The 15853-nt window shown below is 57.4% G+C and overlaps 1 protein-coding gene across 5 annotated transcripts in view; it reads right to left on the bottom strand.

The window, feature by feature from the left end:
* ARHGEF10 (Rho guanine nucleotide exchange factor 10) overlaps positions 1 to 15853 on the bottom strand; it is an 89132-nt gene that overhangs the window by 37121 nt on the left and 36158 nt on the right. For 2 of the 5 annotated variants that reach the window (XM_077848514.1, XM_077848515.1), the window contains exons 8-15: positions 12049 to 12212; positions 10026 to 10142; positions 8015 to 8129; positions 4716 to 4822; positions 3473 to 3550; positions 3156 to 3335; positions 1841 to 1957; positions 119 to 211 (exon numbers count right to left, since the gene is read on the bottom strand). In XM_077848514.1, the coding sequence (XP_077704640.1) occupies positions 119 to 211; positions 1841 to 1957; positions 3156 to 3335; positions 3473 to 3550; positions 4716 to 4822; positions 8015 to 8129; positions 10026 to 10142; positions 12049 to 12212 (971 nt within the window). The remainder of the gene's footprint in view (positions 1 to 118; positions 212 to 1840; positions 1958 to 3155; positions 3336 to 3472; positions 3551 to 4715; positions 4823 to 8014; positions 8130 to 10025; positions 10143 to 12048; positions 12213 to 15853) is intronic. The other 3 variants (XM_077848516.1, XM_077848517.1, XM_077848518.1) reach the window with 3 other exon arrangements.

Genomic DNA, 15853 nt, shown 5'->3' with positions numbered 1-15853 from the left:
GTGGGGGTCCAGCGCCCTCCCCCTGCCCTCCCGGAACTGCTGGGGGAGGACAGGAGGTCAGAGACAGAAGCAGAAGGGACACCGCCGTCCACAGTCGCGGGCAGGGGCGTGTCCTTACCTGCAGCAGCAGAATGAACTGCGGGAACCTCTGGATGGGCTTCATCATCAGGCTGTAGAGCGTGACGCGGTCGGGGCTGGACTCCTGGCACTGCTGTGGGGAGAAGCTCGCTTACTCACGCTCGGCCCGTGCTGGCCCCAGCTCCGCCGCCGGGGCCAGGGTCACCCCCGCCCGCAGCCCCACCCCATCCTGCACCCCGCACCGCGGGACATGCCCGCCCAAGTCGCCAGGTGTGCAGCCCGTCGCGGCAGGCTCTGCACCGGAATCTTCCGGGTTTTTCGCTGGAGGCTTTCGGAGCCACCTCCGACTGCCGGGCAGGGTTCGGCCCTTTATGAGGCCATTGCAATCCTCCAGGGACTGAAAAGCGCACTTACTAAAACAGGAAGAGGATCACGGACTCCCAAACAAGAGCAGCCAGGGCCCCTAGAGGCAGCCCGCCCCACGCCCCACGCCCCACGCCCCACGCCCCGCACCACGTTCTCTGCGGCGGCCGCTGCCGGCCTCACCCAGCTCTGCTGTGGGGTCTCGGGGTGAGCAGTGGGGTGTCCCTGGGTCCGAGCCTGTCTGAGCTGGCCCAGGAGCGGCTGCGGCCAAGGACATTCGGCCCGAGGGCCCCTCCCTCATGTGCCAGGGGCGGCCTCATCCCCTGGCCCGCGTCCCTGAGCCGGGGACCCCCACCCGGCTGGACCACCTGCATACCCAGGGTGGGGTCTCTCCAGCCAAGGGAGCTGTGTGGTCGGATGGCAGAGCGAGGGACCGGCCCCAGCACCTCGAGGGCAGCCCAGCCTCCCGACACGATCCCGGGCTGGGCCCCGACGACACACGTGCCCGTCCCCAGGCCTCCTGGTAGGAAGGAGGTCGCCTGCCAGTGGGGGCTGTGGCCGGCTCCCTGGCTGACATCTTGGGTTCGGTCAGCGTCCACAGGACCGTTACGGCCTCCTCCACGGAGGTGAACGTGCGAGTCACCTGCACTGCCTTTGTCCAGGAGCCGTGCTGCTGCGGCACGGAAAGGCCGTGGAGCACCGAGGCCCCCACCGCCGGGGTCCGACTGACAGGGAGGGACGGCCGGCAGGACTCCCACCCAAGTCCGCTCGCTGCAGGGAGCAGGAGCTTTGGGAATTCAGCTCAGGTAACATGCACGAACCTTGGCTCGAGGTTCACGATCGGAGTTGGGGTCTCGTGCAAACGAGGTCCGGGTGGGTGGCTGGTCACGGTGAGGGGCCGTGGGCTGAAGACCCCAGCTCAGCAACAGCCCTCGGCAGACACTCCCCATCGCCCAAGTCCGACGCGCCTCCCCTCGCTGTGCACCTGACACCAGCCCAGGGACCAAGCCCCCAGCCCAGGGAGGGGCCCATTTACTGCTCTGACTCGTAGGGGGCGAAGACTCCACCCCAATCCCAAACTCCGTCTGCTGCCCCTAACGTCATGCTGACAGGAAGCCAAAGCAGCTTCCTTTGGGGCCAGACCTTACCTTTCCATCTGTCCATCCACCTACACTCTTCCAAGGATGCGCAAAACATAGCTTATTTCCAAAAAATGACGCCACCGCTACAGACTCATCTCTATTTCTAGCACTGACCCAACGTTTGGTCAAAATCTTTACGATAAATAACGTTACATGTCTAGAGACAGAGTGTGGTGAGAATTTCACTGAGAAGCATTTTGACGTGGAACCTGTCACCGGAGGGTGTGGGAACCCAGAAGGAAAACACAAGTGCTTACCTTTAAGAACTCGAGAAAAGCAGGCTTGGTAGCACACGTCTTCTTGAGGATGGCCACGGCGGTGCTGAAGTTATTCACGTACTCGCTGTAGGCGTCCAGCACCATGGATTTGGAAAACTGGGACGTCGGAGCAAATGGAGAACTATCAGCAGCGCGTGAGCCCCGGGACTCCCTGCACCCGGGTGCGACAGAAGATCTGAAAACTGCCCCAAAGACCACCCCTCGGGCCCTGGCTGGTTTCCACAGGACCCACTTCATCACGAACGGGTGTGATTTTTTTTTTCTTTTTTCAGCACACGGGTTAGGCGCTGTTTACGCAGCTGCACGACCTAACTCTGCGGCCTCGACGCGCTGCCGGCGTTGCCGTTCAGGCCGCTGGCGGTCTGGCCCTCAGCTAAGCAGTGGCCCTGACCACAGACGACCAGAGAGGAGGGTGTCCCAGGAGAGAATGCCTCGCAGGCCCCAGGACCCTGACCCGCGGGCGCAGAGCCTCCCCTGGGGACTCCCCAGGGCAGCCAGAGACCGATCCTCTCCCACCACATTGGCCTGCTGCCCCGGGTTCCTAACACCAAGGGCCTCCCTCTGACACTCTCCTAACCCCACACGTTCTCCAGATAAACAGTCCTATCTGTAAGCAGGTGCCTCATGTGACTGTCACGGAAAAAAATGCTTTTACCTAAACTGGATGTTTTAAAGTTTTTTCCTTTAAAAAAAAACGTCCCCAGGGTAAATATTTCAAGAAATATTTCAAGACAAAGTAAATGTAGACACCAAATGCATAAAATAGCCAGGAAACGTCACAGCACAGGAAACATCCGCGGCTGCCTCCTCTGTTTTTCATAAGGGCCCTGAACGGGATCACGCAAGTACTTTAGTAAGAACTCCCGTTCCCTTCCCGTTCCCGTTCCCGTGCGGGGCGGCCTGTCACGTCCACGCACGCCGGAGGCTCCCCCTCCAGGAAAGGTTAACGCAGTCGTGCTTCCCTCCCACGCGCGTGGGCAGAGACCTGACCCCGGGGGCACACGGGCCAGGGCGGCACACTGCTTGCAGGGCCCCAGCTCGGCCACAGAAGGCCGCTCCACTGCCTGGGGATGCTCCGGGGCCACTGGCAGCCTTGCCGCCGGCCTCGGGCGGTGCCCCCGGTGCTCTAGAGCACATGCCCCTGAGCAGAGCGCCGTGGCGTCCAAGGGCCCCGGACAGACCCGGCCCGCTGACCGGGACGCCCTGCGGGAGACCTCCTCCGCCCACCCGCAAGGACAGCAAACGGCGCAGGGCACGGGCGAGCTCCGCGGGGCGGGGGCGCGCCGGCAATCACCGAAGCCACGAAGACGTCCCCGATGGTCTCCACCGAGTCCCACTCGGCCACGCGGCTGGCCAGCGCGATCTGGAACATGCCGTGGCACTGCAGCAGCTCCTTCACTCGGAAGAACACCATCTTTAGCTTCCTCTCGCTCAGGATCTTTGGCTCCATCTCCGACAGCGGCTTCTCGTATTGCTGATAAAGACACGCGTGGAAACGCACAGACCCGGCGCTCAGCGTCTCCGGGGAGGCTGCCCGCGGTCGGTCTGTGCGTGACCACGTGCGTAGGCGAAGGGCCAGGGCGACCCAGGTCCGCCCCGCGACACGCGTACCTCCAGAATCCGCTTAAGAGCATCCACGTAGTTCTTCTCGCTGTCGACCACTGAGCCCAGGATGTATCTTCTCACGACCTGTTGATCGGAAAACACACTGCGGCCACTGGGCAGGGGACGGGGGGACGGTGCTCGCTGCTGATAAACTGGCTCATTTGGTGCTTTGTCTCCGAAACCACAGGCGGGGGAAACTCCGCAGGCCTCCAAGGTACTTCGAGTGGCCTATTAGCTAAGGTGACAGACGCAAGACATACGCGCCTGCTGCCGCAGCGACGGACACTGTAAACCTCACAGGGTAAGCCGTGAGGACAGCAGCGCGCGGAGGTGCGGGGCGGCTCGCGTTTGGGTGAAGGGTGAGGACGCGGCTCCAGCCGACTCCGCGCTAGCAGCGACGTGTATGACGAGGACAGGATTCTGACATCGCACAAGAAAACACCTTTGAAAGGTGGAAGAGTCGATTATTTTTTTTGGCCCAGAGCTTTTGGCCAAAGACCCAGGCAGGAGGCGGAGGCCAGTGGGCAAAGTGAGGCCGCTCGGGCCACAGACACGCATGCGCATCCCTGGGACGCGCCGGGCATGGTGCTGGGCACCGCCGTCGGGCCTGCAGAGTCTGGGCTGTGACGGCCGCCAGGACGTGGACACGAGCGCAGGATCTCAGTCAGGCCAGGCCGCCTCTAGGACCCCCTCCTCACAGGCCGCCACCCCGCCCTAAGCCAGGGACGGCCGCGCCACCCTGCGGGGAAGACGGCACCCCATGCGGAGGGCCCGCGGCTAAGGGCCAGCACGGTTACAAACCGTCCTCTCCGCAAGGACTGTTCGGGGCCCCAGGGTCCAGGCAAACGTCAATGCCTCTGGGGCCGTACGCAGGCCGGTGAAGGCACAGCATGCCTGCAGGGACACAGCCCACGAGGCCGAGCCGACCGCGAGCCCCCGACACCCCAGACTCTGCTCCACGCTGTCCTGAGCTTTCTCTTCCTTTTACCCAAAGATCATCAAACGGGCACCCCGAACTCCGTCCCCTCGACCACCTGTCTCCCGAGGTTGAGACCCTCGGTCACGTGCCGACAATCCCATCAGTTGCTGGGAGCCTCTGTCTTCCTCTGCCTCGGGGGCACGACGCACACGCCATTTACCCACAGGGTGAGAGCCGGTGTGAGTCGCGCCCACACTCCCTCTGGGGGTGACGCTCAGGCGGCTGCTGGGCCGAGGGGCAGGGGCTGAGCCCGGAGAAGCTGCCTCCTACCTGCTGCTGAGACAGGCCCTCAGGCATCGGCGTCAGGATGGCTTCCGGATGCTTGCACTCAACGTCAATGAACAAATTCTGCTCCTCTTCAAGACAGGATCTGTGGTCTTAAAAAGAGTCAGAAGGCATGAATTCCACATTGACGCAATATATTCCTAATGGTACAGTGTGATTAAAAAAAAAAAAAAAAAGCAGTCAAATCAATGCTCTGGGCAGACACTCCAATCTTCCGCGTGTGCTTTCCACCTGGCAGTGATGAAACTGCATTTTAGCAAACCCAAGAAAATATCCTTTCCACTAGGGGAACACGGGGCCCACCTAGATTTGGAATTTTCAATACTTTGAAGTCGAATTTCGTACGGCGGAGGTGCCGCCTGAAGAGCTGGCTGGTGTTCAGAAATAGACACTTCAATGCTTAACGTCAAACAGCTCGATACTTGCGAGCGTGGGGTCACGTGGGTTTCTTACCGTTGGGTTTTCACTATTGGCTTGAACTCTTCTATTACAACAAGTAAGTCTAAGTTACTTTAAAAAAAAAATAGATTGCTATCAAACAAGGTTAAGTTTTTAACCTAGAAGAACAGAGAAATAAATCTCCAAAATACTGTGTTCAGAAGCAAAGAAGGGAGGCTAAGACCCACCCTCAGTAATCCGCCAAATACTCGGTGGATTTCCTGACTTTCCGTCAGCCTTTCTCACTGGGAAAGCACAGCTTCCGTCGAATCAAAACATTTAGACCCAAACTAAAATCACTTTAAAAAACTGGGCTGTAGCTAAATACAGAATCCACAAAACGGCTGGAAAACTGGAAAGCAGAGGAATTCTTAGGTAGTAAGAGCCAGAGATGACCAAATCCAAATACCCAGAACCCGGCTGCACAAAAAAGTCTCTGAGGAGCATTGAAAACCCGACCAGGGTCTACACGGCCCCGAGACGGGCCCAGGCCCCGAGCGCCCAGCACACCTCCTGCCGGGGGCCGGGACCATGGGAGCCCCGCTCGGCACCCACGAGGCGGAAGGGGCGGCCCCGTGGAGGACGGTCCCTGCTTTCGCACAGAGCTAGACGTCCTCTTGCCCTAAGACCCAGCAACCACGCTCCTTCGTGTTTACCCAAAGCAGCTGCTGCCTTCTGCCCCGTGAAAGCTGAACGGACGCAACCACAGTTCATCCACGGCGGCCAAAGCCTGAGGTGACCAGCACGCCCCTCGGTAGGCGATGGGCACAAGCCACAGTCGCGCACACGCGGGACAGACGCGGGACAAAGAGCCTTCAAGCCATGAACGGACGGGGGAGCCGGGACCACACGTCCCTAGGGGAAGAGACCAGAGTGACGAGTGTGCGCTCCTGATGATGCCCACCCCGACCAGTCCAGGCCGGTGACGCCGCAGAGACGGCACAGAGATGAGAGGCCGCTGGGCTATGGCGGAGGGTGGGCCGTGCAGGCGGCGGCGGGGGCGCAGGGCATGAAGCCACGCTGGGGGCAGCCTGTCGCTGGGCTTGTCCCCAAGCCTGCAGCCCGCACCACCCTGACACCCAAGGGGTCTGCGTACACCAGGACTCTGGGTGATGAGGACACGTCTATGCCGCTTCATCAGTTCTAACAAAGGTGCCAACTGGTTGGGCGGGGGGGGGGGGAGGCTGGTGGAGGATGGTGCAGGGGCTGGTAGGGGAGCTGCAGCGGGGGAGCTGGCATTGGGGGGAGGCTGTGACGGCAGGGGGCGGGGTATATATGGAAAACCTCTGCGCTGTTTTTGCAGTTTTGCTGTGAATGTAAAATTGATCTCAAATAATAAAGTCTTAAAAAGAAATAGAAACAGACCCTTCTAGTAAGCAGAGCTGCCTCGGGCTTCACTGGTCCCAGGGCTGCGGGACCTCGGCACTTGGGATTTCTTAAAAGCTCCCACTTGATGCACGAGGACAGCCAAGATGCAGAACCACTAAGTCAGCCCATCCTGCCCGGCACGGACCCACCGATCCTGGTTCAGGGTCTGGGGCGGGGCCTCAGCCAGCCCTTCAGACCACCGGGACCACCCAGACCACCACGGCCCAAATCCCAAGCTCAGCACCTCTCGGGCCCTGCCCGTGCTCTGCAGGTGTTGATCCTGGGGGCACCCGGCAGACGCTCTGCACCTCGTCGGGGACACACCCCATCAGAACCCCCGACCCAGCCGTCTCCTCTCCAAGTGACCTGCTGGGGCTGCGCCCACCCTTCCTGCGTCCTGTTTTGAGATGCTAAGACTTCACTGGGACGGGAATTCATACCAGCATCTAGTTCATTTTAATGCCAATGGCACTGTCTCGCGAGGCTGCTCCTCAGGGAGGCACGTTTCACGGTGCTTTCCAGGCACGGTCGCCAGCGGGGCTCGGCTCACGCCAGCATGGGTGTGCCCCTTATAACACGCGTGCAAACAATGAAGTCGTGTTTAAGGGGATCCGGCGGCATCTGGGTGCCACCCCGGGAGAGGGGGCTCAGCCACCCTGTGAGTAACCAGCATTCTCTCAGACGTCGGCCAGTCCTTGGCCCGCAGCGTGCTGTCCACGTGGAGCACACCAGACTCCACCGCTCTCTCAGACAGACAGAAGGCGCGGGCCCCAGCGCCCCGGCCAGGGTCTCGGAGAGCCTGAAACTTCCGGAATCATCCCAGATCCTTCCTCACCAGCACAAGGGTTCCTAAACCCCCTGCTTAGAACAAGACCTCCTGAGCTCGTGTCCTTGTGGAAAATACTCACACGAGGACGGACACTCTGAACGCATCACCAGTTATGCATCATTAAGAATAAATTTGCAGGGCGCCTGGGTGGCTCAGTCGGGTACACGTCTGCCTTCAGCTCAGGTCTGGATCCCGGGGTCACGGGAGCGAGCCCCGTGTCAGGGAGTCTCTGTCTCCCTGCCCCCCTTGCTCGTGCTCTTTCTTTCTCAAATGAATAAATAATTTTTTTTTTTTTAAAGGACTAGACTTGCTGAGAATCCAGAGTGACTGGGGTCCCGGGATACGCGAGGGGATTTCGGGAGGGAGCACAGAGAGCGCAGCCGCCAGGGCCCACGTGCCGAGGGGAGACATCAGAAGAGGAGTGACGTCTCCCACCCACAAGAACCCGTCACTTTCCAGTGCCCCAGGTGTGCGTGTGCCCTGAGCCCCTGCACAGACCCGTGCGCGCCCTCAGCTGAGAGGCAGGGGAGACCCAGGCGGCCCGGCGACAAGCACGGTGCTGGGGGCGTGCGAGGTGCCCGCGGCCACGCTTGGCGCCGCCCACACGCTGCGAGGCGAGGGGAGCTTGGGTGCAAGCCGGGCCACACACCTGCAGCCATGAAGGACCTGGTCCGAATGAGAGAGCGGCCTCTCTTGACGGCAGCCTTGGTCTTCTCGAGCCCGTCCTTGGTGCCCTCCTTGGCGGCCTTCATGAGCTTCTGCATCTGCACAAAGACAGGGAAACGTGAGAAGTCGCGCCGTTGATAAAAACCCACTTGCCGCATTTATTTTATTTTAAAAGAATACTGTCAAGTAGCTTGGTCTTAACGTCCCCGGAAATTGGCTCTGTGTTCTGGGGGAGCTTGCTCGCTCGTTGTGTGTACACGTGTGTGGCTCGGGCCACGTTCTGTTTGTTGAATAAAGAAAGACAGAAACAAGAGCGAACTTTAACGAGATCCCTTCCTTGACCTGGGGGGACGGTCCCCCGCTGCGTGTGAATGTCAGTGTCCATCTTGCAGTGGCGGCTCAGACACAGAGAGCTCTGCAGACGTCAGAGGCAGAGGAAGGGAGCGCGCACGGCACACGCACTGTGGCCCCGGCTGCTCCTGCACGTCCTCTATTCCCCCGAGGCTCGACCAGCTGCCCCCCAACCCCGTGCCCGCTCACTAGCCAGGACCCTGCCAGCTGCACGTGCCCCACTCCCGAGCCCCGTGTCCTCCCTCCCCACCTCGAGGACGCGCCGTCTCCCCGGCCGCGCTGGGCCTGCACCCTGTCCCCTCGCCCAGGGCTCGTCCGTCTGCAAGGCGCCTCCGCTTCGTCTCCTGACCCACACGGCCTCCCAGATCCCACCCTTCCTTACCCCGTGCCGGCCCGCTGAGCCAGGCCCCGGCCAGGGTCCCTCGAGTGAGACGTAGAGGACCGTGAACAGAAGGCAGCCTGCAAGGTGGCGGCGCGCCCTGTCCTCGAGCAGCGGCAGAGGTACAGGGTGTGGGGAGCTGTGGTGCTGCCCCGGGTCACAGGCAGCCAGGAGACAGCCAGGCCCCTGCCCCCTCCTAACGTCCGCTTCTTACTGGATGGAGGGGCCTGCTTGGCCTGGCCCTGGCTACTTGCCCTGTCTTGCTGCTCCCTGCGGCCCAACGCGGGCGGCTCGCCCTGCCTCTCCCTGCTGCCTGCAGACTCCTCCCCCGAGCTGGCCTCCATCACGCGTCCCCCATGACCTACGACCGAGCTCATGCTTCTCGAGAGAATCGCGCCAGGCCCCAGACCGTGTGGCCTGTGCCTTAGACGCTGCATGGGAACCAGCCGGAGGCTGACCTGAGTGACGGGACCCCAGGGCTTCGCTCCTGCCGGGGGAGCCCGGGGCACAAACACTCGGGACTTGAGCAGGTGACTACGACGAAGACCTTTCTAAGTGAACATCTATTTCAGCTAGACGCCACTTAACACATACGCACAGAATCACAAAATGTGGGAAGGACAGACGACCTCGTGGACGTGAACACTACTTGACAGTGCCCTTTTAAAACACACCCCCAAGGCCTGGCCGCCTCCACTGCACACCTAGCGGCTCTCGAACGTGCTGGTCTCGGGAGCCCTTTACGCTCCTAAAAATACCAAGGGCCCCACGAGCTCCGTTTATCTGGCTCTCGCTGGCCCACATTTACTGGATGAAGAGTTAAAATTGAAAACGGCAATCAAGCTTTTATGAATGTTAATTTAAAAATAATAACGAAGCTATTCCACGTTATCCAAGTAGCGCACTCATGGAAAGTTCCTGCGTTTCCCAAACAGCAAGAGGGGTGCTGCCGTCGTGCACGCGTGGAACGTGCTTCGGGCCGAGACACGGCGGATCCCGCCCCGGGGGCTGTGGCGTCACACACGCCGCGGGCCCCGGAGCAGCCCCGTCCGCGGGTAAGAGGAGGAGACAGGGAAGCAGTGTCTCAGATTTCACAGGAACCCGCGACGTGGGCCGTGGTGCCACCGGGACGCCCAAGAGCACACCGAGAACCACCGTTCAGACGTAAAGGCCACCTTGGTCGCCCTGGAGCTTTGCTCCAAAGCACGGCCCACGTCTGAATGAGCGTTTTCAGTGCAGCTGGTCAAAAAAGGGACCACACTACCTTCGGTTCATGCCTCTGCTTTAGCTGCTGAGTCTCTGAGGCTCCCACCGCGTCTGCCACCAAAGCTCTCATCTTTTTCTCATAGTGCTCCTTGAAACGGGTTAGGTCATGGGAAAGCTACAGCATAAAGAGACACAATCTTTTCACAAAGACGCTCCTTTCAGTACTTTGCGACAATCTGACGTTGAGAGGGCGCAGCGGCGGGGGCCCCGCGCATCACGGGGAGCCCCCAGTTCTGGCCCAACTCCTGAGAGATAAAAATGAGGAAGTCAAACACGTGGAGCAAGGAGGCAGCTTCGGATGAGCCAGACGGGGGACTTTTCCGTGCCAGACGGGCAAATGCAGAAACGAGACGACCCGGGATGTCATTCACACGTGTTCTGAGGACGTTAAAAGGACCAAACGGGTAAATAAAATGTGTATGAAAGTATCCTCTTGGGGCGGCACCAAGGCAGGAGACACCCGAGGTCAAGGCCGCCCTCCAGACAGGGTGTCTGCCTGGGAACAGCCATGGGAACAGGGGCTCAAGTCTCCACACTGACGGGAGGAGAGATGCAGGTCCAACACCTTCCACGTGACACACGGCTCGGACCTGAGAACCCAGGCCTCGTGCTTCTCTAGCGTGTTTCCCACGTCAACCTGGGCAAAGACACTCTAAGCAAATTTCGGTTAAAAAAAAAGGACTCTCCGACCTGTCAACAGGCAACCAGTAGGCCAGCTCAACACCGTGACTTGCACCAGCATGCCCGGTCCCTCCACGGCCCTTCCGGCTTGCTGGCCTTGCTCTCAGCTGCCCCAGGGGCGGCCGGGCCGGGGCGAGGGAGCAACGAGGATGCCCGTGTGATCACCGGCTCCCAAGCCACCCTGTGGGTCATTCCCCGCTGGGGGGCGGCCTCTCACCCGGAATTTCAGGGGCGCCTGTCCAGGAAAGGGGGTCCCTTCGGAGGGTGAGGAGGGCAGTGTCTGTCCAGTAAGCGTGTGACTGGCTCGTCAGGGGGCACCCAACACCCAACACCCAACCCACCGCCGGAAGGAAACTGAAGAGTGTTTTCCCCACTCTTCCGAGGGGCCTGTGCACAGCTCTCCTGGGGGGCGGGAGGGGGCGGGGAGTGAATCCCAGGGCGGCTTCCCTCAGGAGCCTGGGCTGTGCTGCCCGCTGCCAGAGGGCGTGCAATGACGTGAGGGGCTCGGGCGACCCGCACGAAGCCGTAGGTTCTTCCTGAGTCTCGTGAAGCCCATTCACAGACTAGGAGAACACTAGGTGACCTGTAACCACATGCAAGCCGGGTGCACGGGGGCCCCGCCCCATCCACCGCGCTGCCTCCTGGGCGCAGGCGTCACCCACACAGTCACGGTGGCCGGGCATCGATGCCGTCACGGTCTGCACCCACAGGGTCACACAGCAGCCTCCGTCTGCCTGTGGCCTGCCACTCAGCCCCACACAGAAAGCATGTCTGTGAACGCGAGTGCGGATCACCCCTTTCACCGACAGCCAGAGCCCAGCAGCCGAGAGCAAGGGCACAGCCACTCACCACTGAAAACCACGAGTCTCCGCCAGAGGATCTGCCTCAACGCAAGTGCTCCCGGGCCCGCATCCGCCCAACTCCAGGAGTCACACTCCTGATGTCTGAAGTTCCTCCTAGACCTCCATCTCACGAGGCCCGCACACGCGTGCACACACACCCCCGGGGCTCTGTCCTTCACCATCATCCGTGTCTCAGAGACCCGACTCCGACCGCTCAGGGCACACGGACCCCGTGACGGTGCACAGACAGCAGGACGTGTACGCAGCACAACGCAGAGGACGGCTACTTAGGGCCTTCTCGGTGGGTCTGTTTATAAAAACTCCCCGCGATGATTACACACACAATGTAAAATCAGGGACCCTTCCCTACCGCTTAGCCTTCCTCACACCACACAGCGACATCCTAAAAACACTTAGATATTACGGAACGCAAATTTTATTGTCCCGTTTGCGTGTTAACGTGAGATGCTCTGTCTCTCACACACACTGAACACATACTTGCTTTTTGTGGTTGCTGCGCAGGAAGGACCTGGGGACCCCATTCTTGCACTCCGAGTCACTCTGCTCCTCGTAACTTTCGAATTCACTCGAGCTCCATCCGTATTCCAAGGAGCTGTTTCCACCTTCCTCTCCATTCTCCACGTCGTCATAAATCATTTCATCTGAGGGCAAAAATGCCAAAATGAAATATCTCCGGTTTGGGGGTTGGGGGCGGCGACGTGCAGGGTTGGAAAGGGCGCTCGGGAGCCCCCAGCCCAGGCATCTCCTGAGGGCCGCTGGTCTATAATAATCTACCAGAATTATGCCAAACAACTTATCAGCCATATGAAGATAAATGTACGGAATACAGGCAGAGTAGACAAGGAGGCGACAGGCGTATCAATGATAGAAATACTCAAATATGAACACATGTGAAGCTCACGGGAAACAACTGAATTTTGCCTTTGTGCTAATAATGGTCTAATAAGTCTTATAACCTATTACTGCTTTTAAAATGTCGTAATCACATCAGTCATTCCAGAATCAGTGAAGAACACATGTCTATGCCACCAAATACAAGAACAAGGGAGCTTGGGTTGAAAAGTTGCAAAGGCTTTGATTCCCCCATCGTTTACTTCGTAATCTGTATTCTGCAAAAGTGAATTCGCCGAGCCGAGCCGCCTTACGGGCACTCCCACGGCAATGACATTCACCACCAATTAATTAATCTTTCTAATAGATACAAAGGCCACAGATCCACAGCAAGTAACTGTGATATGCCTTGACCAATGCGAAAAAAAACCCAGTGGAACAAAAAATACAGATGGATCTGCTATTTGCAGTGCCGTGCGGCTGGTGGCCGACTTTCCAGGAAGGAAAATGTCTACAAACTTCTAGGGTATCAGTGTCTTGATTTCTATTACTTATTAAACACAGGAGCATAAATGGTTATTTCAGCTGGAGTTTCTCAGGTACAAGTGTCTTGTTAAGAGTAACTTCCTGCTTAAATTATCACTGCAGGACAGTACAAAGTTAGATAAAAGACGGCATTTCCACACCCGAGAATACATCCACGTTTCTTGATTAGATGTTTCCCATAGGCATCCTCAACTGTCCTCTGTAATAAAACTTGGCCTTAAAAATCTTCAGTAATTAAGCCCTGATGGATAGATTCTTTAGGGCCGAGAGCCAGCTTTGTATATATAAGGACATTTAAAGGAAAACATCTGTTTTCACTGGAAATGAAAAGTAGATACGAATTTGTCACTTTGAAAATTCCTATAATACTTCAGATTGCCCTGGCCTCACATTTCGTCTCCACTGGATTCAGATTAATTCCACAACATAAAACAGAAATCCAAATTTCTGGTTAAAAGCTCTATGGAGTAAATGTCATCTGGATAAAACCGCCCAATATTTGAAAATGAGTTCACTTTCCAGAAGCCGCAGTGGTGTGGTTCAGTGTGCCTGAAGGACACCTACAACTGACCACCTGCTGGACAACTGGGGCAACAGGGCAGGTGGGGGTGCGGCCGGACTCCGGCTTAGCGGCTACGTGTGAGGCAGGGCCAAGAGCCATGCCGACGACATTTGGCCACGAGTGGAGGCACCCGCTGACCTTCCACAGACCGGTCAGCAATGAGGTGCCCAAACATGCAGAAATGTGCCTGTGCGCTGTCCCCCCAGTGTGGTTCATAAACCTTGAAGCTGCCAGATTAGCACGGCCTCCTCCCTTCACCCTCTGGACGTCGGGCTAGTGTGTCTGCAGGAAACAGTCTGCACACACAGCACGGCAGGTGTCGCTCACGCCTACAGCAAGACCTCCAGACTGCGGGAGCCAGCTGCAGGTGCACCAGCTGGTCCCAGCTCCGGGGAGACAGTGGAGGGTCCTGCTCTCGGGTGAGCCCTGCTCTAGGGTGGGCTGGATGGCTCGTCCATCTTGGGGAAGTAAGAGCCATCACAAGCACAAGCCCAACAGACCTTTAACTTAGGTACATTACCACTCAGTGGTCAGAATGTGGGAGAATAATGCTCCTCCGTGCTCTGGAAAGGGCTCTTTGGGCCCCCCCTACATCCTGAAACTTTCAAGGCCTCTCTACAGTGTCTCGTGAACTACAGATGATTGACGGTTTGTGAATTATGAGGCCCTCTAGAGCTCCTGGATGCACAGATTGATGCCTTCCGACACTGGAAAGTAAACCCACGCACAGGGCAGGTGTTTCTCCCACAAGCCAGCGAAGGAAAGCTGGTCTACCTGGCTGAGATTCTTCTGGGCAGTAACCGTGCTACCTGCCCCAGGCCAGGACGCGCCTAAGAAGTGCTACTGTGGCGATGGCTACATCACCCCGCAAGTGTGCTTTGTCCCACTAAACTGTGCGCTCTAAACTGGTTAAAATCATCAGTTTGATGCAGTGTGCACTTTACCACAATTTTAAAAATACATAGATGGTCACCATCATGTCTCATGAGAAATTCTTCAGTATCCACCCAGTACTGTGATAGAACTTCACCTTAAATGACTGTATTTTGCACAAAGCACACAGGCCTCTGCTCTCCCTCGGATGCGTCTGTGTCTCCATCGTTTACCAGACAGCTGATATCCTAGACAGCTCGAATTCTACAATCAGACTCACAAGGAACCTCAAAAATCTAGTTGCACCTACTTCACTGACCATATTTAATTATCAGATACTTTAAATGCATCAAAAAGCACCAAACAGGCATGTTCGTTTGAACTGATGCAACGTCTGCCCCTATAAAGGCCGCAGCACGAAGCAACATGCACACAGCCAGAGCCCTGTCCTCTCCCCCAGGTTGGGAAGAATCAGGCCTGGCTTGTAGCTGTCCATCTACCTGAGGTGTGTGTCTATCTAAAGGCCATATGCACCCTACCCCTATGTATCTTGCTTTTTGCTCAACATTGCTTTTGAGTGTGTGTGCACACACGTGTGCACATTATTCATTTTTAACTGCAGTATAATGGTCTGTTGTATAAATTCACTGCCCTATGTGGATCCTTTTCCCTCATCTTTTGCTCTTCACAAATAGCGCTGCAGATAAGCATCCCTGCACGTCTCTCCTTGAAAGCGGGCATGAATTTCTCTGGGAAACACACCTGCCAGGGGACCACTGGTTTGTACCACCATCTACACATTTGCTAGGTCTTACTAAGGCATTTTCTCAAAATGACTGTGCCACCAAGGTGTTTAACAAGCAAAGAGCAAAGGGCCACAGAGGGGACCAGGACCTTCTGTGATCCTAACAAGGGAGCATCCTGGCTGACGTGTGCGTGAAAGCACACGCACCACACACACCAGGGCCCTGCTGGGCACCGTCCTCACAGGGACACAGCTGGCTCTACCCACAACGGCTGTCACCTTTGGTAGGGAGACTACTGGCAGGCTTCTGTTGGTGTTTAAGTGTTGGAGGCCCCAGATCACCCCTTTTGTGTTGGGAAAGGCCTACCTGGGCGCGTAAATTACCCAAAACTAAATTTCAAGCTTGCTTTTAGAGAAAACAGTCTTTAATTCCCACTTTATTTGCAGCATGTATTTGAATAACTACCTGGGAGAACATTTACTCATAAGCACGTCAGTTTTATTTATAAAGGGACCCAAATGTTAAATTTGTCTCCCTCAATGTAGGAATCCAGAGCAGAGAGGACTCCATGAGCTGAACCTAGATCAGCGCTCAGTACGTAACAGCATCCACAAGCACTGGATGGATAAATGGAATCCATGTGGAATGAATAAATTACCACTTGCTTCTAATTCTTCATCATTTGGTGCGCTGGATGTAGATCACAGGAACACGTCCTTTATTA

Source organism: Canis aureus, chromosome 15 (assembly GCF_053574225.1).
Source record: "Canis aureus isolate CA01 chromosome 15, VMU_Caureus_v.1.0, whole genome shotgun sequence".
Classification (NCBI taxonomy): Eukaryota; Metazoa; Chordata; class Mammalia; order Carnivora; family Canidae; genus Canis; species Canis aureus.
Note: the sequence above shows the minus strand (reverse complement) of the source record. Positions and strands in the feature narration are given on the sequence as shown.